General features: G+C 38.6%; 1 protein-coding gene across 5 annotated transcripts in view; it reads left to right on the top strand.

Annotated features, from left to right (window-relative positions):
- Positions 1-16,416, top strand: part of ST3GAL5 (ST3 beta-galactoside alpha-2,3-sialyltransferase 5) — a 40,164-nt gene extending 23,748 nt beyond the window's left edge. For all 5 annotated transcript variants that reach the window (XM_050947858.1, XM_050947860.1, XM_050947859.1 and 2 more), the window contains exons 4-7: positions 157-500; positions 4,837-5,023; positions 9,294-9,452; positions 13,554-16,416. In XM_050947858.1, coding sequence (XP_050803815.1) covers positions 157-500; positions 4,837-5,023; positions 9,294-9,452; positions 13,554-13,817 — 954 coding nt within the window. In that variant the 3' untranslated portion in view covers positions 13,818-16,416. The remainder of the gene's footprint in view (positions 1-156; positions 501-4,836; positions 5,024-9,293; positions 9,453-13,553) is intronic.
- Positions 16,417-25,567: the final 9,151 nt, after the last annotated feature.

The following is a 25,567-nucleotide window of genomic DNA, read 5'->3' as shown; positions in this document are numbered from 1 at the left end:
TTCAGCTTTGTTTATCTTTCTAAAACCTACACCTGCTAATTTATGGATGTCTGTTGGCCTCCTGGAAGGTTGCTTCAGACAGGATATGCTATATTTATAATACTGAACTGTACCAGCTTGTGTGGCTTAAATTTTATATACACCATCTTGTTTCAGAGAGCACAAAAATATGCCGAACTCATACAGCAAGGAGAATGTCGACCTTCTTTTGTGAAGAAGGAGATGAACAGATTATTTGCTGAAAAGTACAGGGCGAACATATTTCCCTTTGTCAGAGAAGATATATATGGACATGAAGATGTGTTTAAATACAAACCTCCATTTGGATTTCACAAGAACTCTCATAAACTTCAGAACCTCTTAAAACTCTTACCTGAGCATGACTTGCCAGAGAACTTGAAATCAAAACACTGTAAGCGTTGTGTTGTTGTAGGAAGTGGTGGAATACTTCATGGATTGGAGCTAGGCCATGTGCTGAATGATTTTGATATTGTTATAAGGTGCATATATTTCTTCTGTCTAACATTACAAAGTAATTTAACGTTTGTGTTGTTTGCAAACAGCTTCTCTTTTTGAGAGGGGAAAGGGAAGTCTCAAACTCCATTTATTACTTAGTTTATGAAACTGAAAGTACTTTATTAATATTTCTTGTCTTTACAATATTTAAAATATGATGAATCAGATAAAGTTACTCAAATTCAGACTGCAGGGACCAGGAATATATCATTATTTCAGTGTGCTCTAGACCAGTGGTTCTCAACCTTTTTTGAACCAGGATCCATTTGTAAACATTGATGGCCCGTCCCAATCCAATAAGTAGAAAACACACGTATTTTGGCTCCAAAATACTTATTAACTACTATATGTAGCAGCAACAATAACAATAATAATAGTAATAATAAGTTAAAGCAGCTCAGTATCCAGAAAGTTTAAAGGCAGAAATCAACATTAACAGGAACACATTAACAGTATAATAAATCCTAGTTTCCACTTAATGAGAAACCTGAGCTTGTTTCTCTTTGACAAGTTTATCAAAGTTTGGTGTAATTTTAGTCAGCGCAATCTGAAAGTTGTGTTCAGCATCCAGTCTATTCCTGCTTTTATTCTTCAGTTGAGTCAAGGCAGAGAATCCAGGTTTGCGCAACTATGTTGTACTGAAAGGCAAAATGACACTAATTGCATGGCAAACAAGAGCAGGACATTTTCCGGCAGCAGCACTGCAGCAAAACTGGGGAATGCTCATTTCAGGATATTTTCTCTATAGACTGTGAAAGCAAGATAACTTGACCAACTGAGATTCTTGCTCCTTAGGTAGATTCATGTTTTCCAACACAACTCCAAATGGATCCTGTATCCATTCTTTGCCCTCAAGTTGTTCGTCTGGAAAGTAATTTCAGAATCTTGTATGCAATTTAGTTAAATGACTACTGATCATTTTCTTCAGTGCTTCCTGGCTAGTGGAATCTTTCAAAAAAAATTTTGTTTCTGGATATGCGTTACGAAACATGTCCATCCTATCATTTGAAACATGTTTGTTCCACAGAGAGAGGTTTTTTTTTTTTAAATTTAGCAATTTTGTCAGTTAGCTCAAAGCAATTGTCCTCCGCCCTGTAAAGACGGATTCAAATCATTCAGGTGATCGAATATATCTTCCATATATGCAGCACAAACAAGCCATTTGTTGTTACTGAAGTGCTCTACCAGGTGAGATTTTTTTTCTTCAAGAAAAGCTGCCAACTCATTTTTAAGTTTATATACATGAGACAACACTTTGCCATGGGGCAGCCGGTAAAGCAGATGTACACGTGTACTGCCCGTTTTCTGACAGAAGGCGTGAAAGCATCATGAATTCTTGACATTTTGTTTGATGTAATTCACTATTTTTACAGCATTTTGAAGAGTTTTGTGAAGCTCAGGTGCCTTGTCTTTAGCTGCTAATGCCTCCCTGTACAGGAAACACTAGTTCCATGTTGCATTGGGTGCTTTCAAAAGGATTTTTAGAGCAACTACTGAATGTTTCCGTCATCAGTTGTAACACTAACACACTTCGACCATCTTAATCCCGCTGACTCCCAGTAATTATCCAGTGTAACAAATATATCAGCAGTAGTAATAGAAATAGGCAAATCTGCACTTAACAAGTACTGTTCTTGCAAATCACTTTTCCATGCATGCCTTACATAAACCAGCACGATAGCATGGTTTGATACATCTGTAGATTCATCTAATTGTAAAGCAAAACAGTCGCTTACTGAAAGACGATCAGTTGTTTGCGGTTTGGTGTATTCTGAGCTATATCACAGATTCTTCTCCATATTGTATTGTTGGAGAGAGAGAGAGATTGCTTTTAATTTTTTTTGCCACCGACTCACCTGACAATTTAGTGCATATGTTGATAGCAGAAGGTAAAACTAACTCCTCGGTGACAGTGTGAGCTTTTTTGCAATGCGGTGTGCAACGTGATAAGAGGCATGCAGTGCTTGCTGACGGACAGTAAATGCATGTTCATATTATTTTTTGACATTTCCATTTGGCATTTTCATTTAAAAAAAATCAAGACTTCTCTTTATAGCTAGAGTGTTTTGTCTCCAAATGTCTACATTAATTTGATGGTTTTAGGCTTTCATTTGTTAACAGTTCACTGCAGATGGCACACTCTGGCCTGTGTTCACCATTTTGGTCTGCGGTAAATGAAATCCCAAACTTTAAGCAAGCAGGGTCGTATCTACAATTACTTTTCTTCTCAGGTTGTGATGAATTCCTACTACCATTGGTACTTGCAGTTGCAACAGGACAGTTTAAAAATGTATCCATTTCACTAATTAGAGACTCACTTTAGAGACACACACTCTTCACTTGAAACTCTCCACCGCACTCTTTTCCCATAACTCTTTCCACCTTCCATTCGATTGGCTAATCGGTAAGGCTGGGTCACAGAGGTCACTGGTTCCGTGAGTTTTGTGTGACCTTCATGACTTCAGCTCTTGGTGGCGGGGCTGAGGGCTTGGGCGGCTGTGAACCTTTTGTACATTTGTTTGACCCACTTTTAGGTAGCGACCTGTGGGTTGAGAAACACTGCTCTAGACACCAGATACCACACAATGTGGATAATGATAATAGTGAGTTGGAAATTACTGCAGTCACAGACAAAGCACAACGTACACATGAAGTTGGTACTACATAAATTCCTAAAGTAAATAGATGTCTGATCATTCTAATGTAGGCTCTTGAAATTACCAGTGCCATCTTCTGGTTATCATGGGGAGTTGATCAGTTATCTTGCTTTTCAAGTATTCATTGTTCCAAGTGAAAGGGTAAGTGGATCTGTTAGTGTTAGAAAGTATTCTGTTTCGGAGTTGTGATACATAGCTGTATTTTCAATGCACCTGTCTCGTTGACACACTCTGGAAGACACATAGTATAACAAAAGCATAATAAACAGTCAATAAAAATGAAATAAACTACTGTTGTCTTCAAATGAAAAACAATTCTGAGGTTCCAATTAAAAAAAAAAAAGAAAAGAGAGAGATTTGGGAGTGATGAGATGGGCAAAGAATAATATGGACTCGCTAGAGGTCATATTAAATACTCATTGGAATTAAAAGATGACAAGTGCAATGTAAAATATATAGACTGCTTGCTCATTTTAGTGACAAAAGTAAGTCTTGACTGCTTTTTACCCTCGTTAGCCCTGCAGAGATACTATTTTTCTTGTCACCAATAGATTTGCAAGACACTAAAAGTTATGAACTGAATAGAGACACTGGATTTATGGCTTATTACAGCCATCTATAAGCCACTAATAGCCTCTCTTCCCAGCTGCTTTCCCTGCCTTTTCCTCCTCCTGATAGGAAAGGTGTTAAAGGGCCACTTTGCCTTGAATAGTCCCTTGAAATATGTGTTAACTTCGTATGCTAAACTATCTGTTCCATTTTGCAGTGATACTCTGATGTTAAGGCTTTGTCTACACTGCACTTTCATTGGTAAAGCTGGTCATTAAGGGGTGTGAAAAAAAACAAACACCTGAGAATTACAAAAGAGTTACAGACGAAAAGTGCCGGTGTGGACAGTGCTACTGCCTCTAGTTGGGAGTGGATTTATTTTGTTGGCGGCTCCCACCGACAAAGAGCAGCTACACTGTGCACCTTTTAGTGGCATGGCTGTAGTGGCACAGCTGTGTCACTAAAAGACACGTAGTGTAGTCAGAGCCTTAGTCTACATTACAGAGTTAGATCAACACACGGCAGCTTAAGTCAACGTAACTATAGAAATGTCTACACTACCGATGTAAGTTAGGTCAATTAAATTTTGTAGCGCACACATGGCCTGAGTTAATTTCCCAGACCTGAAGAAGAGCTCTGTTTAAGCTTGAAAAATGTCTCTCTCACCAACAAAAGCTGGTCCAATAAATGATAATACCTCATCCACCTTGTCTCCTAAATTCCAGTCAGTTAGGATTGTGCAAACCCACCGAGGACATTGCGATTCCTGAGATGTCATTGAAGGGGTAATTTTTACTTGAAGAGCCTTTTATTGCTGGTGGTGATATGCAGGAAGCTTTCTGTTTGCCCCTTAGAGCCCTAGTTGAGTTATAGGGCAACAAGCGACATGAACACTCCAATAGTATTTGTGCAGTTCCTTTTCAGAGCGAGGCCATCCATTGAGGTTTGTTCTTGTTACCAGAGGAGTAATTTATTGATGTATTATGTTCAAATAAAATTTGATGAGCCAACTAAAACTTGTTATTTAGGTATTTAAAGTCTCTTGTGTGATATTTGAATGACATCAGGTACCATGTTTACTTATTGTGTTTTGTTTCACTTTTTTTTTTTTTAGATTAAATAATGCACCAGTTCAGGGCTACACAGATCATGTTGGTAACAAAACTACCATAAGGATGACCTATCCAGAGGGAGCCCCACTTTCTGAAAATGAATATAACCCTCAGAGCTTGTTTGTTGTTGTCTTATTTAAAAGTGTCGATTTCAATTGGCTTCAAGCAGTGGTAAAAAATGAAGCATTGGTAGGTATAAACAGTCGACATCGCATGCGTATTTTGGTTTTCTGATGCACAGAAAACTGATTTTTCTAGTCTGGTCACTTTTACTGTACTGAATTCTTCACAAGCAGTCAGGGTGGGTTATTTTAAATCAGCAAGCAGAAAACTTTGTTTAAATATTCAGTTTTAATCCTGTTTTGCATTTGTACTTTGAATGATTTTTCTAAAGAAAGGTTGATTCTCATTGGTTGGTATAACGTGGTACTACTTTTCGCTAACCAGGAGGATACACAATATTTAATGGCACAGAGAGTACACTTATAAAGTTTGTGGATGATACCAGACTGGGAGGGTTGCAAGTGCTCTGGAGGCTAGGATTAAAATTCAAAATGATCTGGACAAACTGGAGAAATGGTCTGAGGTAAATAGGATGAAATTCAATAAGGACAAATGCAAAGTACTCCACTTAAGAAGGAACAATCAGTTGCACACATACAAAATGGAAAATGACTGCCTAGGAAGGAGTATTGCAGAAGGAGATTGGGGAGTCATAGTGGATCTCAAGCTACATATGAGTCCACAGTTTAACACTAATTGATGCAAAAAAAGCTAACATCATTCTGGGATGTATTAGCAGGCGTGTTGTAAGCAAGACACAAGAATTAATTCTTCTGCTCTGCTCCACGCTGAGTAGGCCTCAGCTGGAGTTATTGTGTTCAGTTCTGGGCACCACATTTCAGGAAGGATGTGGACAGATTGGAGAAAGTCTAGAGGAGAGCAACAAAACTGGTTAAAGGTTTAGAAAACATGACCTATGAGGGAAGATTGAAGAAATGGGGTTTGTTTAGTCTGGAAAAGAGAAGACTGACAGGGAAGGGGGATGTGATAACAATTTTCAAGTACGTAAAAGATTTTTATAAGGAGGCAATGAAAAATTGTTCTCCTTAACCTCTGAGGATAGGACAAGAAGCAATGGGCTTAAATTGCAGCAAGAGTAGTTTAGGCTGGACGTTAGGAAAAACTTTCAAACTGTTGGTAGTTAAGCACTGGAATAAATTGCCCAGGGAAGTTGTGGAATCTCCATCACTGGATATTTTTAAGAGCAGGTTAGACAAACACCTATCAGGGATGGTCTAGACAATACTTAGTACAGCTATGAGTGCAGGGGACGGGAATAGATGACCTCTTGAGGTCCCTTCCAGTCCTATGTTTCTATGACTTACGTGAATTTAAGCAGTTATGTAGCTTAACATAGATTACGTCAGATTCTTAATTTTTATATTTTTGTTAGAAAATGCTGAATGACAAATTTATGTACTAGATTTTTTTTTTTTTTTTAGCAGTGACTTGTCTAGCTGCATTATATAGGAGATAGTATAGCTTAGTGGCTAGAGAACTGAACCGGGACTCAGGAGATGTGGGTTTAATTCCTGGCTCTTCCATTGGCCTGTGTGGCCCTGGGCAGGTCACTTCTCCGTGTCCCTTAATTTTCTCATTTATAAGATAGGGATAGTGATACTGTGACCTCTTTGATAAAGTATTTTGAGATATAAAAGATGAGAAGCTCTATATAAAGACTAAGTGGTTGTCATATTATTATTGGTACTATTTGGATGTAAATTAGCATTTAATTAAAAATTCCCCCAAAAATATCATTTAAAAATTGTTTTTGTTAAAGCTACCTTAAATATGCTGGATACATTAAAGGAAAAAAATATTAATTTTTTTCCTTTAAAGCCAATTGATTTACTAAACAACAGAAGTATTATCTGTAGTTAATTGAACTGATTTCTTTCTGGTTATCACATCCATCAAGATTTTATAACTTGTAGATCTCGTCCTGCCCTTTTGTGTTTATTGACAGATTAAAAGAGGAAAACAAGTTTTCTGCTTTTAAGCTTCCAGATGGTTTCAGAACTTTGAATGAATTAATCAGTGCGCTGAACTACTTGAATAAACTGAAATGAAGAAAATATTTTCTTTGCACCTGCAGAAGGGGCTAGGTCTGTCAAAAGCTGGTGTAACACTTCAAACCCTGGTTCTAGGTTCATAGCCAATGACTTCAATTAGTACAGTGGTTCAACTTTTCTGGCAGCAAACATATACTGTTTGAATACTATTTTGATATTTACATTATTGTAATATATTTAAATAAATTTAGGCCTTTATATAGCATAATTTCAAATTGAATTTGAAATATATCTTCTAAAAAAAAGTTGAATTAAAATAAATCACATTTTTGTGCTTTTTTTATCCACCTTGCAAGCAATCTATTTGTTGCAGTACTTCTAGTTTTTGTTCATGTTAGTACATAGAAGTAATACTGTATGCTCACACTGATGCCTTTCATCCAAGTGTCTTGATCTTTTACACACACTAAACATCGAAATACCTTATGTGCTCAGTAAAGTATAATTCATTTTGTTTTTGGGTTAAGTGACTTGGTTAAGGTTGTAGAGCCAGGAACAGAAACCAGATGTTCTGACTGCCAGTCCCCTTTCTTAACTGCTAAACCACATCATGCTCGTTTAAGGGTGTTTGTGTTATGTGTAATAGATATAATTAAATAAAAATGTCACTAGTTGGTATTAGCTGGCGTTGATTATTGCCTTTCAATTTCTGTATGCAGATTCATTTAGTTGCTTAATGTATATTTAAAGAAATAGATTTATATGCAAGAGACACCTGAAGTATTGTATTTTATTAAGTAGAATTATCATGAAAACATGAAATTTCCATAAATTATTCATTAGTGATATATTTAATAGAAAACTGTTAAGATATTTAGCAGTTTGTGCACATAATATTACAGATAATGCAAAGGAAGGTTAAATTCTCTTGTTTTGCTACCTGAATTAGTTTATGGAAGGCTTTTTAGACTTGCAGAATTGACCACGACTACCTATTACCGCATGCATTTAGGTAGAATATACTATTTTATTACAGTGCTCAGCGTTATATGTTCTGCTCTTTAAAAAAAATGCTTTATATATAATACAAGTGACACTAATGAAGAAGTTATCCTTAAATTATCCTTTGAATTTAAATATTGGTGATATTACACTGAATGATTATTGATTTTTAGAGTTAACAGACAAACGTATTACATTTGTGGAACTTTGAGGAACTATCACTGAGTGGTGTATTGGGCCCAAGCAATGTGTAGTTTATAGAACACAAGCATACCTTTCAGAAAAAATTGCACAATTTTTCACATAGCAGCATTATGTTAACAACTGTTGAATGCACTCTCTGATCTGAACCGGATATTTGACTGACTGACTTTGGTGGCTCTAGTGTCCTTTTATGGGCTTAAAGTCTTGGCTCTATGAGTTAAGATCAAGTGTAAGTAGTTTCTTGACCTATCCAAGGCCGTGATCAAGTGTCTTGATATTTTTGGTCTTTTGATCTCGAGATGAAAACTTTGTGTGTGTCTCTGGGACCTTTGAAGTAAGTTATATCTATTCTAATAATGAAAAGTCATTGTATTTTTGTAATATCAGAAGAGAAGTCATATTATAGAAATAGATATAACAAATATTTTTCATAGGGATTTTTTGGGAAAGAATGTGTCCAGTGTACAGAAACGGCACCCTCTTCTTTCATCACTTTTCTTATTTGCTCACTCTGACACAATTTATGGAGAGAAACGTAAAATGAGCCTGATTCTGATCTTTCACCAGTTTAGCACAGGGCATCTCCATTGACTTCTTTAACGTTCTGACATATTCTGGCATGAGATCAGAATTGGGCTCGCTGAGTCTCATTGTTCTTCTCTCCTTCTATCCTACAACACTTGTTGTTAAATGTACACTATCAGCTAGAAATACAGTTAAGTGGAAAATGTGAGTAAAATAGTTTCAGGTCCTACACCTGTTTGCAAGTCATTCGGCCAACTGTTGCAGAATATTGATCAAGTTTTTCCTCTCTTTTCAAATGCTTTCTCTACTGTGTTGCTGTGGGAAAGCCCAAATAGAGGCAAGAGGGGTGGGTTGATGGGTGAGTGACTGTCCACGAAAGTGCAGTCTCATGTTCAAAGTAAATGAACTAAACAGATAAAGAATTGCATTTTCTCTTTCTCTCAACTTAAGTATTATTTGTTTAAAAGAAGTCAGGCATTTGGGAATTATACATCAACCTCCTAGTAAGTCTTTGCCATAAATAATTTCTGACGCGCTTTGGACAATCTTATGTTTTAATAGTATTGAGTTACGTGCTGTGCCCCAGTATCAGTTTGCCATGTCAATGTATTTGTTTCCCTGTGTTTAATTAATTATTTTTTTCCCCTCTTTAGCCACTATGGGTGCGACTATTTTTTTGGAAGCAGGTGGCTGAGAAAATTCCTGTAACACCAAAACAGTTTCGTATTTTAAATCCGATCATCATTAAAGAGACTGCCTTGGATATACTACAGTACCCTGAGCCTCGATCTAAATTCTGGGGCTGGGATAAGGTAAGATACCTTTTTTGGAAGGTGCTGGATAGATACATTTAACTCCTTCGAAATCTAATACAAGAAGATCAAATAAAAAAGAGTTTGGACTTTTCAGTGTAGTCTCTGTGCAATTTCTCAGTCATCGTAAAGTCTTCTCTTCTCAAACACTCCTTGTATTTTCTTTAACATTCCCTATTAGATATTTGTAAAATAGTGGGGTTTCACGTTCTCGTTAATTATAGAAAAAGTTCAAAATCTAGGGCCATTTTAGTTTTTAAGTTAGGGGTTAGGCTTGTTTTTGTTCACGTAAGGTGACCTGCATGTGATTTTTTTTTTTCAATACCCCAAAGTTTTAAAAAGAAGTACTTCTGTGAAATGCATTAAGAATGCAGGTCTTCTCAATACCATGTACATGTGGTAGGCCATGCACTGCGTTTAAATATTAAGAATGTAAAGCTTTTGAATCATTTGTATGTCCCTTTTTTGCTGAGGAGGATTTTACCTAAAGAATGTGCCTACACTGTAAAAATAGGTGAGTTCTTCACTTGGGGTAGCTCACTTGGGTTAAAATAGCAGTTATTAAGCAATCAGTTTGTAAGTGCCTGGAGGATAGTAGGGTAATAAGTAATAAGCATGGATTTATCAAGAATACATCATGCCAAACCTCAACCTAATATCCTTCCTTGGCAGGATAACTGGCTTTGTGGATATAGGAGAAGCTGTAGATGTGATATATGTTGATTTTTTGCAAGGCTTTTGACACATCATATTCTCATAAGCAAACTAGGAAAATATGGGCTCGATGAAATTACTATAAGCTGGGTGCACAGCTGATTGAAAACCTATACTCAAAGTAGCTATCAATGGTCAGCTGTAAAGCTGGAGTGGGAGCTATAGAACATAAGAACTGTCATACTGGGTCAGACCAAAGGTCCATCTAGCCCAGTATCCTGTCTTCCGACAGTGGCCAATGTCAGGTGCCCCCGAGGGAATGAATAGAACAGGTGATCATCAAGTGATCCATTCCCTGTTGCTCATTCCCAGCTTCTGGCAAACAGAAGCTGGGGGTGCTATCCCTGCCCATTCTGGCTAATAGCCGTTCATGGACCCTATTCTCCATGAGTTTATCTAGTTCTTTTTTGAACTCTTACAGTGTTGGTCTTCACAACATACTCTGGCAAAAAGTTCCACAGGTTGACCTTGCGTTGTGTGAAGAAATACTTCTGTTTGTTTTAACCCTGCTGCCCATTGATTTCATTTGGTGACCCCCAGTTCTTGTGTTATGATGAGTAACTAACACTTCCTTATTTACTTTACCCACACCAGTCATGATTTTATAGAGTTCAAGCATATCCCCCTTTAGTCGTCTCTTTTCCAAGCTGAAAAGTCCCAGTTTTACTAATCTCTCCTCATACGGAAGCCGTTCCATACCGCTAATAATTTTTGTTGACCATTTCTGTAACTTTTCCAGTTTCAATATATCTTTTTGAAATGAGGGGACCACATCTGTATGCAGTATTCAAAATGTGAGCGTACCATGGATTTATATAATGGCAATATGATATTTTCTATCTTATTATCTACCCCTTTCCTAATAATGCCCAACATTCTGTTAGCTTTTTTGATTGCCACTGCACATTGGATATTTTCAGAGAACTATCCACAATGACTCCAAGATCTTTCTTGAGTGGTAACAACTAATTTAGACCCCATCATTTTATATGTATAGTTGGGATTATGTTTTCCAATGTGCTTTACTTTATATTTATCAACATGGAATTTCATCTGCTGTTTTGTTGCCCAATCACCCAGTTTTGAGAGATCCTTTTATAGCTCTTCACAGTTTGCCTGGGACTTAACTATCTTTAGTCGTTTTGTATCATCTGCAAATTTTGCCACCTCCTGGTTACCCCTTTTTCCAGATTATTTATGAATAAATTGAATGGGACTGGGCCCAGTACAGACCCCTGGGGGATGCCACTATTTACTGCTCTCCATTCCGAAAACTGACGATTTATTCCTACCCTTCGTTTCTTATCTTTTAACCAGTTACCAGAGGACCTTCCCTCTTATCCCATGATAGCTTACTTTGCTTAAGAGCCTTTGGTGAGGGACCTTGTCAATGGCTTTCTGAAAATCTAAGTACACTATAATCCACTGGATCCCCCTTGTCCAAATGCTTGTTGACCCACTTCAAAGAATTCTAGTAGATTGGTAAGGCATGATTTCCCTTTCCAAAGCCATGTTGACTCTTCCCCAACAAATTTATGTCCATCTGTGTGTCTGACAATTTTGTTCTTTACTATAGTTTCAACCAGTTTGCCCGGTACTGAAGTCAGGTTTACTGGCTTGTAATTGCTGGGATCACCTCTGGAGTCTTTTTTAAAAATTGGCATCACATTAGCTATCCTCCAGTCATTTGGTACAGAAGCTGATTGAAATGATAGGTTACAGAGTACAGTTAGTAGTTCTGCAATTTCACATTTGAGTTCCTTCAGAACTTTTGGGTGAATACCGTCTGGTCCTGATGACTTATTACTGTTTAGTTTATCAATTTGTTCCAAAACCTCCTCTAATGACACCTCAGTCTGGGTGGGACAGTTGCTCAGATCTGTCACCTAAAAAGAATGGCTCAGGTTTGGGAATCTCCCTCACATCCTCAGGCATGAAGACTGATGCAAATAATTCGTTGAGTTTCTCTGCAGTGGCCTTATCGTCCTTGAGTGCTCCTTTAGCACTCAATCGTCCAGTGGTCCCACTGGTTGTTTAGCAGGCTTCCTGTTTCTGATGTACTTAATTTTTTTTTTGCTATTACTTCTTGAGTCATTGGCTAGCTGTTCAAATTCTGTTTCGGCCTTCCTAATTATTTATTTTTTCGCCTCATTTGCCAGAATTTATGCTCCTTTCTATTTTCCTCACTAGAATTTAACTTCCACTTTTTTAAAGGATGCCTTTTTGCCTCTCACTGCTTCTTTTACTTTGTTGTTTAGCCATAGTGGCACTTTTTTGATTCTCTTATTATGTTTTTTAATTTGGAGTATACATTTAAGTTGTGGATTCATGCTTCATACATTAACTTCTGTTTTCTTTCATTGTTGATGCAAGGCCTACGTTGGACTTTGTACTGTTCAATATTTTCACTGATGACTTGGATAATGGAGTGGAGAATGTACATCTAAAATTTGTGGATGACACCAAGATGGGAGAGGTTGCTAGCATTTTAGAGGACAAGATTAGAATTCAGAAAGATCTTAACAAATTGGAAAAGTGGTCTAAGATCAATAAGATTAAATTCAATAAAGACATGTGCAAATTACTATTCCTAGGATGAAAAATAAATAAATGCACAACTACAAAATGGGGAATAACTGGGTAGGTGATAGAACTGCATAAAAAGATCTGAGGATTATAGTAGTTCTCAAATTGAGTATGACTCAACTGTTTGATGCAAATGTGATGCAGTGCTAAAAAGGCTAATATTCTGGGATGTCTTATGGATCGTAGTATGTCAGGCACAGGGGGCAATTGTCCCACTCTATTTAGCATTGATAAGTGCTCAACTCGAGTACTATGTCCAGTGCTGGTCACTGCACTGTAAGAAAGAGGTGGACAAATTGGTGAGAGTCCAGAAAGGATCAACAAAAATGATACAAAGTTTGAAAACCTGATCTATGAGGAAGGTTTAAAAAAAAAAAAAAAAAGGTGGGGGGCATGTTTATTCTTGAGAAAAGAAGTCTTCAGGCATATTGTAAAGAGCTGTTATAGAGGACTGTTTTAAAGAGGACAGTGATCAGTTGTTTTCCATGTCCATACAAAAAGTAGTTGACTTCAGCTGCAGCAAAGATGATTTAGGTTAGATATTAGAAAAATTTTCTAACTATAAGGATAAATAAGTACTGGAAGAGGGTTCCAAGGGAGGTTTTGGTATCCCTGTCATTGGAGGTTTTTAAGAATAAGTTAAACACGGCAGGGATGGTCTAGCTATACTTGGTCTTGCCTCAGTGCAGGGTGATGGTCTACGTGACCTCTGGAGGTCTCTTCCACCCCTACATTTCTATGATTATGAAAACTGATAAAGGGGAAGGATGTTGTATTGTGAATGTTTATTTTTCTTTTCAGAATGTTCCCACAATTGGGGTCACTGCAGTTGTTCTGGCCACACATTTATGTGATGAAGTGAGTTTAGCAGGATTTGGATATGACCTCCGTCAACCCAACACACCTTTGCACTACTATGACAATCTGTGCATGGCCGCAATGGAAGGACAAACTATGCATAATGTGACAACTGAAACAAAATTCCTACAAAAACTGATTAAAGAAGGGATTGTGAAAGATCTCAGTGGAGGAATACAGTGTGAATTCTGCAAAAAACCAAGCTAATGACTGGAATTGAGAGCACAGACTGGATTAGAGGTTCCTGCAGCCTTGCCAGCAATGGCCCTTTCAGTGCTCTCGTCCCACAAAGACTTTGAAGAATCTCTCTTCTTCGTATTTCTGTTGCTTTTTAATGTCAAGTTGAATTCGTTGTATTTTTTTATTTATTTTGAGTCCAGGTTTTTACCTTGCACACTTTTGTGGATAATTATCAATACAGTTTTGAGTTTAGAGAGATTAATTTAAAATATGTCATGTTTTAAGCTATCTGAAGGAAAACAAAATGTGTAGGTTTTATATGTGAAGGGCACTCACGAACCTAGGTGTGTGTTGCCTAATCTGGGGAGAGAAGAATTGTTCCCACTAAAGTGGTGTTGCCTTTGTGGGTCCATTTGTCAGTACATAATTCCTCTGTGCATACAAAGAAAAGCAAAGGTGTGTGTTTCTAAGTGAATTTGCTTTGTTGCTTGCAGGTTCACTAGTCTTTGTGGTAGATCATCCACTTGTATAACCTTCCACAGATATTTAGGCTACTCCCTTTCTGTGCTGATACCTATTTTTTGGGGGGAGAGGGGTGAAGGGGCCGGGAGCAGGAAAGGGGAAAACTGATGTGGCAGTGGAGCTGAACAGTAAGTTCATTAATGCCACATCTAGTCATGCCTGGTATTTAAATCATTGACCGGTGTGAATGCTTTAGGATTAGAACGCTGGCTACTTAAACACTTGACACATTTGGGCCTGACCATGTTATAACCAGATTTAGCCTACAGTAGATATCTAACCTGAGCCCAAACTCTTCTCTTTCCCATCCTGGCTCCAAAACACCTGGTCATAATGTGGTTGGGTCACAAAAAAGTTTAAGCGTCACTGTTACAGGAATAGCATCAACATGAATTCCAGTCCTTTTTAGGGAGAGAGTTAAAAAGTAGTGTTTTGGGCTACACTGTCCCTTCTGCTATTTTATAAAAAGGTTTTAGTCCTTGCTGCTGAGTGAAAGACCCACAAACAAAATGGAAACTTTCTATGTAGTAGTCAGAGTAAAACTTACTACAGACAAAGTATAAGAAGGAAAAGATTGTACTTAATCTCCTTCATGGTACAGTAGGTATTAACTTGCAACAGTACTATGTAAAATAAAGATTCAGACTCAAATATAGTTTAAGTTGATAGTGGCCCTTTTATCTTGTGAATATGGTGTATGCTTCTTAATTGGAAGAGTGAGAGTGAAATTGTTTGCTTTACAGACCACCTAATAAACTGGCAATTCTGTGTGCACAAATAACTTATGAAGAAGAATTTGCCTTTGAGGAAGTAGTATGATCTACTAGCACTGTACAATGTCTTCTAAGTGCAGATTGCTTTTATAAATTCCTGTATAAATGTACTTTCTAATGACCGGAAATCAATGCAATTGAAAGAAAGCGGGATTGCAGATTTGTGAGTAAGTCTGAACTGTTTCGTTTTATTTTTCAAATAACACAGTTGTGGTTATTGGATTACTTGCTTTTGAGTGCTGTCTGTTACTCAGAGCGAGTGAAAAATGCTTTATTTGAATGCGAAATGGTATCAGAAAGTTAGTAGATGTGAACAGGTGGAATATAATTATATGAATTACAGGAATCACTTTGACTTTCCAGGTGACAAACCTTCCTATTAGTTCCTTATCATATGGTAAGATACACTAGGCATATTTTTAAAATTAGCATCAGGTTAAATTGCATCAAGAAAATAGGATGTGGGAATGGAATATAGTATTCATACTTGCCATGAAGAGTAGGTCTAATGGATGATTGTGTATGAACGCAGAAGTTGCACTGGCTATGGTTGTGAGACAATAAAACAGTGCCAGTTTACAAAGTGTAACACTGAAGATAGTGGCTATGAGCCTGATCTTTCCTAAGCACCCACACATCCCCTAAAGCGAATGATTAGAAATCATGCTGTGTGTGTTCAGGGCTCCATTTGTGCAACAGCAATAATATTAACCTAACTTCCTCCTCGTAACTTGGAACAGACTAATTTTTGTAACGGCAATACATTTCTAGTCCATGTTTTTTGTATGCTTTTAAGTATAGATCAAACTGTTTACTTGAAAAATTACTGATATATAAAGAGTTTTTAAGATAGTGATTTGTTTACTATAACATGTTGATTATTATCCCCTTATAGGTAAGATGAAAGCAAGCTACCTTAACTCCATTCAATATTACTGAAATATGAAAGAGTTTGGGAAAATTCAAATGTGCATATGGACAGTAGTACACTGACGTCTTTCAAAGTGCTGTTGCACAAACATTTTGTTGTACATCAACTGTTAGTTCACCAGGACTTCACACTGTTATGACTTAAGAATATGAAAATGTGAACTTAATAGAATGAAAGTATTATTAAAGCAATCAGTAATGTCCTTTGAGGTTTTCCATTTATCATCAGCTCTACAAGATGCTTTCATGTCTGCTTAAACTGTAGTCCAACCAACTTTGTCAGTTGTGATAAAACTTTTTTCTCTGTAGTAGTAAATATGTGGGTTATTCCTATGTGGACGTGACCATTACTGAAACAACAATGGAATTCAGGCTGTGAAAAGCAATAAACAGATGGAACCACTTTCTATTTATGTAGTTTCACAGGCCACAACATATAATTCTTACTGAAAAATACAGAATATGTAGCTAGAGAGTTCACTGGTCTAGTTTAATAGTTGACATTAGATCCCATGCCATCTAGAAAGAGGAGACCTTATGGAATAGTTCCTCATTTCCTTTCATTTATGCCAGTTTAATTTCATGAGAGTTATATTTGGATCTCCTTGGTGTATATGAGACTTGGTCCCCTACTCACAGCCAATGTGCTCTCCAGCTTCTTGAGGCTAACGTAGATGAGAATATATTTGTCTTCCTTACAGCATTGTCCTTAGTGTTATAAATGTGTTTACATTAAAAATACTTGTAGTGAGATTTAAAGAATTTGTGAGTGAAGATAAAGAAACCTCATATTAGAATTTGCCTTTTATAATAGCATTATAGGTGGGAGGAGGCACAGATACATATTCAGTACCCGTGCAGTCTGTATGCTTTTTTTCATTGTTACTGGATGTGTTTTTCCTTTGGTGTCTAGAACTTTGTTAATTTTTCAACTTTGAATGGTGGTAGGTTGTTACTGTGCAGCATCTGTCACCTGAAAAAGGCAAAACATGATATACGAGATGATCTGTTCAATCTTAAAGTATTTAGACCTGTAATCTACTCTAAACTACTTTTAAAAAGAGGGCACTAGTTTGCCCATTTAAAAATATATTTTATTAAAAAAAATCTTTAAAGTAATTCTGAGTTTAGTTCATATTTGGGGGGTTATTTGGAAGATAGCACAAGAGACACACCTAGGAACAGCTCAATTATTTTGGCTTGAAAGAGGTTGCCCATTCTAATTTGCTTTCACAGATTTTCACAATTTTGTGTGTGCAGAGTATCGATTTCATTGCTGTGTATGTACAGGAATTCTGCATGTAACTGGAAGCAAGCCAGTGCCAGCTTGGAATTTTTGTATGGTAGTTTGTACAGTGCTATTAACATGTAAAATGCTGATGTATGTAAAATACAGGCAAATGGAGTAGTGTAAATACAATGTGAGACTATTCTACAAAGCCCTGTTAGTCTCCATGAAAGATCTGTAACCCAACGGTATTCAAATGGGATTGCGACCCAGTCTTGAGGTACTTGGAGATGTATATAGAGACTGAATGTAGACCAACCTCTTCTGCCAGTGGGTGCTGAGTGGTAACTTGGACTTTAGTCTAGCAGCCTGGTCTTGAATAAGAGGTAACAGAGGTAACCACTGACATAGAAAGGAGAGACCTGCACAGAAAAGAAGCATGAGGTGGCTTTTGTCACCAGGCCTTGTCCTTCAGCAAGGCGAGGCAGGGAGGTTGCTTGAAACCTATTCCTCTTTCAGAGGCGACAATGGAGACTACACAGAGGTGGTCAGGTAGCATCGTTTCTCTCTCCCACCAGCAGCAGGGATTCTTGCATGCATCTCTGATTCCATAAGCAGTGGGATCTCTTCCTTAAGGTTGACTTTCCAGAACCTTACTCTTCTGCTCTCTTTTTGCCAGAGAGTGACTCTGACTATCTAGGAGAGCATAAGCCTAGGCTTCAGTGTAACTAAGGCTGTGTCTATACTATGAAGTTTGGTTGGCATAAGTAACATCTGTGAACAGCCACCAGAGTTTGTGTGTTGCTCGGGTGTTTGCGTGCTGGGCTGTTGGCTTCGGTGCAGTGCATGCTTACCTGGAGTGCTTGTGTTGGTGTAAAGTTAGGTGCAACACAGGTAGCACAGTGTGCCTCATTCCACTGTCTGGCACAATGTCTTTTGTGATATTTTTGAGTACTTTGTGGAATAGCCGTGTCTCAGGATTTCCTAGAGATAGGGGTCAAGTTCACACCATGCCACTTTCTTCATCCCATAATACTTTCCACATCTCATAATTTTCGCATTGTTTTTTGAAAATGCCCTCAGTGCCCTGCAGTGCTTTGCCATCATTTCTCGGACAGAAGCATGGACCCTCTTAAGCTCAACACAATTCTCATGTGCTAACTGAATGCTGATGTGTATATAGTGGGCGGGGAAATGCCAGGTTGCTGCTGACATTGATGGAGCAGCACCACACGTAGCCACACAAGCCAAAGGAAAATGAGCACTCAAAGAAAGGAAAAGTGGATGCTGACTCTACCTTTGTTGATTTACCTCTGGCTGAGCACAGGACACGCTTCTGATGTGGGTTGTGTAACAGGATTGCCATACAACCCTTTTTAGAACTTGTTCCCTAACCTGTTATTTTCTAACACTATACCGGTAAAGCAAAGCAGAGTCAAGGCCTATGTCTTAATCTGGAGGTGGGCCAGGTGCCATTTTTAAATGGGAAACAAAGGAGGCTTGGTGACGGGGAGGGAGGTGAGATTTGAGGGAAAGGAAAAGCAAAAAGCACGTTTCAGGGAATAATGCATGTATGCACTTACCCAAGCTCCCTCACCCTTCACGAGCAAGCTCATCTGTGCTTTTTTTAGAAGGGGAGCAATTTTAGCCTATTTCTTTACTGCATTATACTCCAGAAGGAGGATCAAATTCAGCCCTGTTCTAAGTTCCTGGACTGTGATGGAGATAAACCTGTGGTCTGTAGTGCTGATGCATTGTTCCAAAGCCCATGGCTGTGATGTTTCTTGCAGGCATGCTAAAAGGACATAGGACTGGAAGAGCCCTGCAAGGGTCATCTAGTCCAGTGCCCTGCTACCACAGGTAACCTCATTTTATAAATGTGTTCCAGACTTCCACTCCTGATGGCTAAAAACCTAACTTCCAGCCTAAATTTAATAATTGTTCCTTTACATCTATTGTGCCAACATTACCCTTTAGCTTAAATAGCTTTTCGCTCATGCTGCTGTTTACCTCCGATCTATTTATTGAGCGTACTCGTATCCCCTGTGACCCTATGTTTTTTACTAGGCTAAACGAGCCAAGTTCTTTTAGTCTCCACTCATTGATATGTTCTCCATTATCTTGATCTTCCTAGTAGCATTTTCTTCACCTATTCCAGTCTGAATTCATCGTTCTTCAACGTGGGTGACCAGTATTGTAAATAACATTCCGGATGAGGTCTTACCAGTGCTTTGTACAAATATCAAAGGGGAGAGAATCAAGTGGTCGAGAAAACAAACTTGAAGAAACTCTGGAGAGTTCACACACTGTATAACTGAGAAGAGCATGGTTTTTCTCCCAGCTGAGATCCAGTCTGAGTGGAGGATGTGCTTCACAACTTCAGGATTTATTGGGAATCAAAAGTGAGTGCCAAATACGACCTACAGCCTGCACTGAGTACCTGCTGTTAAGAATGTTGTAATGTGGGCAGGGCTAATACCAATATCTCTATATAATGTAACTTGTTATTGAAGTAGGGCTGGGGGCAAGAGAGGAAGTGGGCTATAGATCGGCATTGCAAAAGCTGGATCAACACATTCTTTCCTCGCTTGCATAATAGGCATGTGGCTATTATCTGCTGCTTTGGCCACTGTGTTCTGAAAAGTTCTATGGACAAACTGTTTGTACTTGTGCATTGAACTAGGAGACTCAAAGTGGGGAAAATGCAGTGCCAAGACTATGACATTGTATGGATTCATAGAATTCAAGGCCAGAAGGGACTATTCTGTAATCTAGTCTGATCTCCTGCATGTCATAGGCCGTTAAATTCAACCAGTTGCCCCTGTAATTGAACCCAGTAACTTGTTTGACTAAAGGATATCTTCCAGAAAGGCATCCAGTCTTGATGTGCAGACATCAAGAGAAGGAGAATCTACCGCTTTCCTTGGGAATTTGTTCCAATTGCCAATAACAGTAGTTTAGACATTTGTGCTTAATTTCTGTTTGGATTTGTCTGGCTTCAGCTTCCAGCCATTGATTCTTGTTATGCCTTTGTCTGGTAGATTAAAGAGCACTTCAGCACCTGGGATTTTCTCTACGTGAAGGCATCTATATGCAGTAATCAAGTCACCCCTGTCTTTTTGATAACCTAGAGAGAGTGAGCTTTTTAAGTCTCTCGCTGTAAGACATTTTCTCCAACCTTTGAATCATTTTTGTGGCTCTTTTCTGCACGCGTTCCATTTTTTCAGTATTCTTTTTAAAACGAGAACACCAGAACTTCATGCAGTATTCCAGTATTGATCTCACCAATACTATATAAAATCCCCTCCCTATTCCTGCTCACTGCAACTCTGTTTATACATTGTTTGTTACAGCATTGCACTGGGAGCTCATGTTCAGTTGCTTCTCCACTGTGACCCCCTATATCCTTTTCAGAATCATGGAAGTGCCGCCTTGAAAGCCTTGTTCTGTAGATATGTCCTACATTCCTTGTTCCTAGATGTTTCATTTGCATTTGACTGTATCAAAACTAACTGTCTTTGACTGGACCAAGCTTACTATGTGATCAAGGTTACTATGTATGAGTGCCCTGTTCTCCTCATTTACTATTCATGAAATCTTGGTCATCCACAAATAGTGTCAGCGGTGATTTTATATTTCCTTCCAGATCACTGATGAAAATGTTTAATAGTGTCAGGCCTAGTATCGGTGCCTTCGTAATTCCATTAGAAACGTCCTCCTTACATGATGATTCCCTGTTAACTACTTTTTGAGATCTGTCAGTGAGCCAGCTCTTAATCCATTTAATATGTGCTCTGTAGTTACTGTTTAGTGCCACTTTTTAAATCAGAACGTGGCATGGTACGAAGACCAATGCCTGACATAAAGTATGTTATCTCTGTGCAGGTATCTTAAAGTTATTATCTCATCCGAGTGAAATCTGGTTTGTTTGATAAGATCCGTTTTCAATAAAACGATGAATTGGCATTAACTGTATATCTATGCTTTAATTTTCTTTAGCAGTTGAAGCATGTGCGTGTGGGTGTGTAATTTTATCTTACTGGTTGGGACTGTCTTGTTTGCTCATATTGAGTGTTATCAGGCCATGTGAAGGCCAAAAGTATAACAAGGTTCAAAAAAGATTTAGGTAAGTTCCTGAAGGATAGGTCCCTCAATGGTTATTAGGATGGTCAGGGCTACAATCCCATGCTCTGGGTGTCTGTAAACTTCTGACTGCCAGAAGCTGGGACTGAACAAGAAGGGATGAATCACTTGATAATTGCCCTGTTCTGCTCATTCCCTTTGAAGCATCAGGCACGGGCCACTGTTGGAAGACAAAAACAATGAGGAGTCCTTGTGACACCATAGAGACTAACAAATTTATTTGGGCATAAGCTTTTGTGGGCTAAAACCCACTTCATCAGATGCTTGGAGTGGAACATACAGTAGGGAGGTGTAAATACACAGCATATGAAAAGATGGGAATTGCCTTACCATGTGGGGGAGGTCAGTGCTAATGAACCAATTCCATTAAGGTGGAAGTGGGCTATTCTCAACAGTTGACAAGAAGGGGTGGGTTTACAGAAATTACAGAAACTGGGTTTAATAATAAAACAAGTTTTATTAACTACAAAAGGTGCATTTTAAGTGAATAAAAGAGAGAGACCAAACAAAGCAGATTAGTAGGCAAATGAAACCAAACACGCAAAATAAGCTAGTTTCGCTGAAGAAACTGGTTACAAATAGTAATTTCTCACCCTAGATATTGTTGCAGGCAGATTACAGAAAGTCTTGAAAGGCAGCTGCACTGGTCTCCAGCTTGAGATCTCAGGTATTATTACTCACAAGCTAGATGCCTTTCCAGCTTGAGCTCAAACCTTCTCCCCCTTGTTCAGTTCTTGCTTTCCGGTCTTTTTCAGTGTTTCTTTGGGTGGGGAGGCACAGGACAACCGCGATGATGTCATTCCCCTGCCTTATATAGCTCTTGTGTAAGGCGAGAACCCTTTGTCTCCTCATGGGAAACCACTGGCGTTCCAAAAGGGGAGGAAGGGTATCCAGTACCAGATGACTCGGTCTCTGCGTGGCTGTGGCAGTCATTGCTCGTAGGCTGTCCCCAGCGTCCACAGGAAGACTAAGGTCTTTCACAGCCATTGTCTCTGCTAATGGCCTATTAGCCCTGTCTGGCTTTTCCATTGTTGTACCTGAAGGGCTGGTTGGGGTTGGCACTCCAAGTAACACATTTGAAATACAGACACATAGTTAATATTCCTAACTTCAGATACAGAAATGATACAAGTTGGATAATCACATTCAATAAATCATAACCTTTCCAGTTATACCTTACAAGAGCCATATTGCATAAAGTGCATGTCAGTTATGTCATATTCATGTCATAAGCATACTCTGATAAAGAATATGGAGTGAAACGTCACAGTAATATTTACATTGCAACAGTTTTCTTGTTCAGTAAAGGCTCAGTATTTGGCGAGGTTAGAACACCCCCAGTCTGCTGGCTGGCTTGCTAGTACCATATAGTAGTTGGAAAAGCTAGTCCACCTGGGTTTAATGGGTCTATACAAAGTACCTGCACTTGCACTCCATCTTTTCTTATTCCATATGAATTCTAATAACATTCTCTGTATTCCTGCTACAGTGTTATGTGGGATAATTAGAGGAATATGTTGAAAGAAACAAACAAAAAGTCCTTGGTAAAATATTAATTTGATTGTGGCTGTTCTTCCATACCAAGAAATTGCATTCTTCCCTCAGCACTATAAATCTTGTTTCGTTTGCTGAGGTAGTGGTTTAATATTTAAATCAAACAACTTTTCTAGGTTGTTTTGAGACCTGAATTGGCTGCCCATTAGTAACTACGTGTTTTCTGTAAGTATGACTTCTCAGAGTCTGGCGCATGTATAGCTATCATTTTAGTTTTGGCATAATTTATTTTAAAGCCAGATATAATTTGTGGAGTAATGGATTTCTTTAGATACTAATTTCAGGGAAATATTCACATTAGCTAAAAATATTAAATAATCTACACACAAAGCTATTTTTAATGAATTCCTGCAAGTTTTATTCCTGTGATAGATTAATTTTTCCTTTTCTTCTGTGAAGAAAGGCTCCATGGCCAATGTGAAAAGTAAAGGAGACAATGGACATTCCTGCCTAATTCTCCTATGTAATTCAAACAGGGCAGATTTAACCCCGTTGACTGGCACACCGGATTTGGTGCTGATATAAAGAACAGTTTTCACTTAGGAAACGGGGGCCAGTGTCCTTAGAGGATAGAATTTAAGATCAGAAGTTCCATTATATTCTATCCAAAGCTTTTTCTGTGTTTGTGATGATAAGAGAAATCAATTTTTTTAATCTTGCTCTATGAACGCTAGCTGTTATTGACGGTATGCCACAGTTTCCAATACATGAAGAACTCAGTAGACCGGGTTGTATTAAGACAGAGGTCATTATCAAACAGCTGTCAAGGAAAGGCACCTGGTTTAGATGGAATGCAACCAGAAGTCTATAAGCATGGTGTCTATCGCACATCTCGAATGCTCACGTGGCTCTTCAGTGCTATCTGGGAGTAGGAAACTATACCTCAAGGATGCCTCAATTGACCATACATATGATCCCAAAGATGACCAAGCAGTCTGTGACAACCATCATCGGATCTCGCCTCATTCCGTGCAGGGAAGATTTTGGCATGTGTCTTGTTCAATACATTCTCCCCATCACCGATAACATTTTCTCATAGTATCATTGCAGCTTCCACGCAGGATGTGGATCGGTGACCATGACTTTTGCTGCTTGCCAAATACAAGATAGGTTACAGTTTTCTTCCTGGCACTTCTATATAGTGTTTGTAGACCTGACAAAGGCCTCCGGCATTGTTAGTCAAGATGGTCTCTGGTGGATCTTGCACAAAGTTGGATGCTCACACAAATTCTTCAGCATCGTGCACTTATTCCATGTCAGCATACTGGCTAAAGGGCTGGAACATGGTGCTTCATCAGAGCCTTTCTTTGTCACAGATGGTCATGAAGTCATGCTGTATGCTTGCACCTATATTATTTACCATTCTCTTTGGTGCTATGCTGCTAGATCAGGGGAAGGCAACCTATTGAATGGCACTCACAGTGCCTGGGTCCTGGCCACCGGTCTGGGGGGGCTCTGTATTTTAATTTAATTTTAAATGAAGCTTCTTAAACATTTTTTAAAACCTTATTTACTTTTCATACAACAATAGTTTAGTTATATATTATAAACTTATAGAAAGAGACCATCTAAAAACGTTAAAAGATATTACTGGGATGCAAAACCTTAAATTAGAGTGAATAAATGAAGTCTCGGCACAGCACTTCTGAAAGATTGCTGACCCCTGTGCTAGATCCTTTTAAAGACTGTGACCGGAGTATTTACAAGCATTGCAACATAGATGGCAGCATCTTCAATTTCCAGTGCCTATGAGTGTCACTAAAGTGCATGACTCTTGTCAGAGAGTTCCTCTTTGCTGATTGTGCAACTGTAGCACATACTCTCGAAGACATGCAGCCTCTACTGGACTGCTTTTTCAGGTCAGCAAAGTGATTTGGGTTCTCTATCAGCCTCAAGAAAACTGAGTATCAGGGGGGTAGCCGTGTTAGTCTGGATCTGTAAAAGCAGCAAAGAATCCTGTGGCACCTTATAGACTAACAGACGTTTTGGAGCATGAGCTTTCGTGGGTGAATAGCCACTTTGTCGGATGCATGTAGTGGAAATTTCCAGGGGTAGATGTATACATGCAAGCAAGCTAGAGATAACGAGGTTAGTTCAGTCAAGGAGGATGAGGCCCTGATCTAGCAGTTGAGGTGTGAAAACCAAGGGAGGAGAAACTGGTTTTGTAGTTGGCAAGCCATTCACAGTCTTTGTTTAATCCTGAGCTGATGGTGTCAAATTCGCAGATGAAATGAAGCTCAGCAGTTTCTCTTTGAAGTCTGGTCCTGAAGTTTTTTTGCTGCAGGATGGCCACCTTAAGGTCTGCTATAGTGTGGCCAGGGAGGTTGAAGTGTTCTCCTACAGGTTTGTGTATATTGCCATTCCTAATACCTAATTTGTGTCCATTTATCCTTTTCCGTAGAGACTGTCCAGTTTGGCTGATGTACATAGCAGAGGGGCATTGCTGGCATATGATGGCGTATATTACATTGGTGGACTTGCAGATGAATGAACCGGTGATGGTGTGGCTGACCTGCTTTGGTCCTGTGATGGTTTTGCAGGTGTAGATATATGGGCAGAGTTGGCATCGAGGTTTGTTGCATGGATTGGTTCCTGAGCTAGAGTTACCATGGTGCGGTGTGCAGTTA

Source organism: Gopherus flavomarginatus, chromosome 3 (genome assembly GCF_025201925.1).
Source record: "Gopherus flavomarginatus isolate rGopFla2 chromosome 3, rGopFla2.mat.asm, whole genome shotgun sequence".
Lineage (NCBI taxonomy): Eukaryota > Metazoa > Chordata > Testudines > Testudinidae > Gopherus > Gopherus flavomarginatus.
Note: the sequence above shows the minus strand (reverse complement) of the source record. Positions and strands in the feature narration are given on the sequence as shown.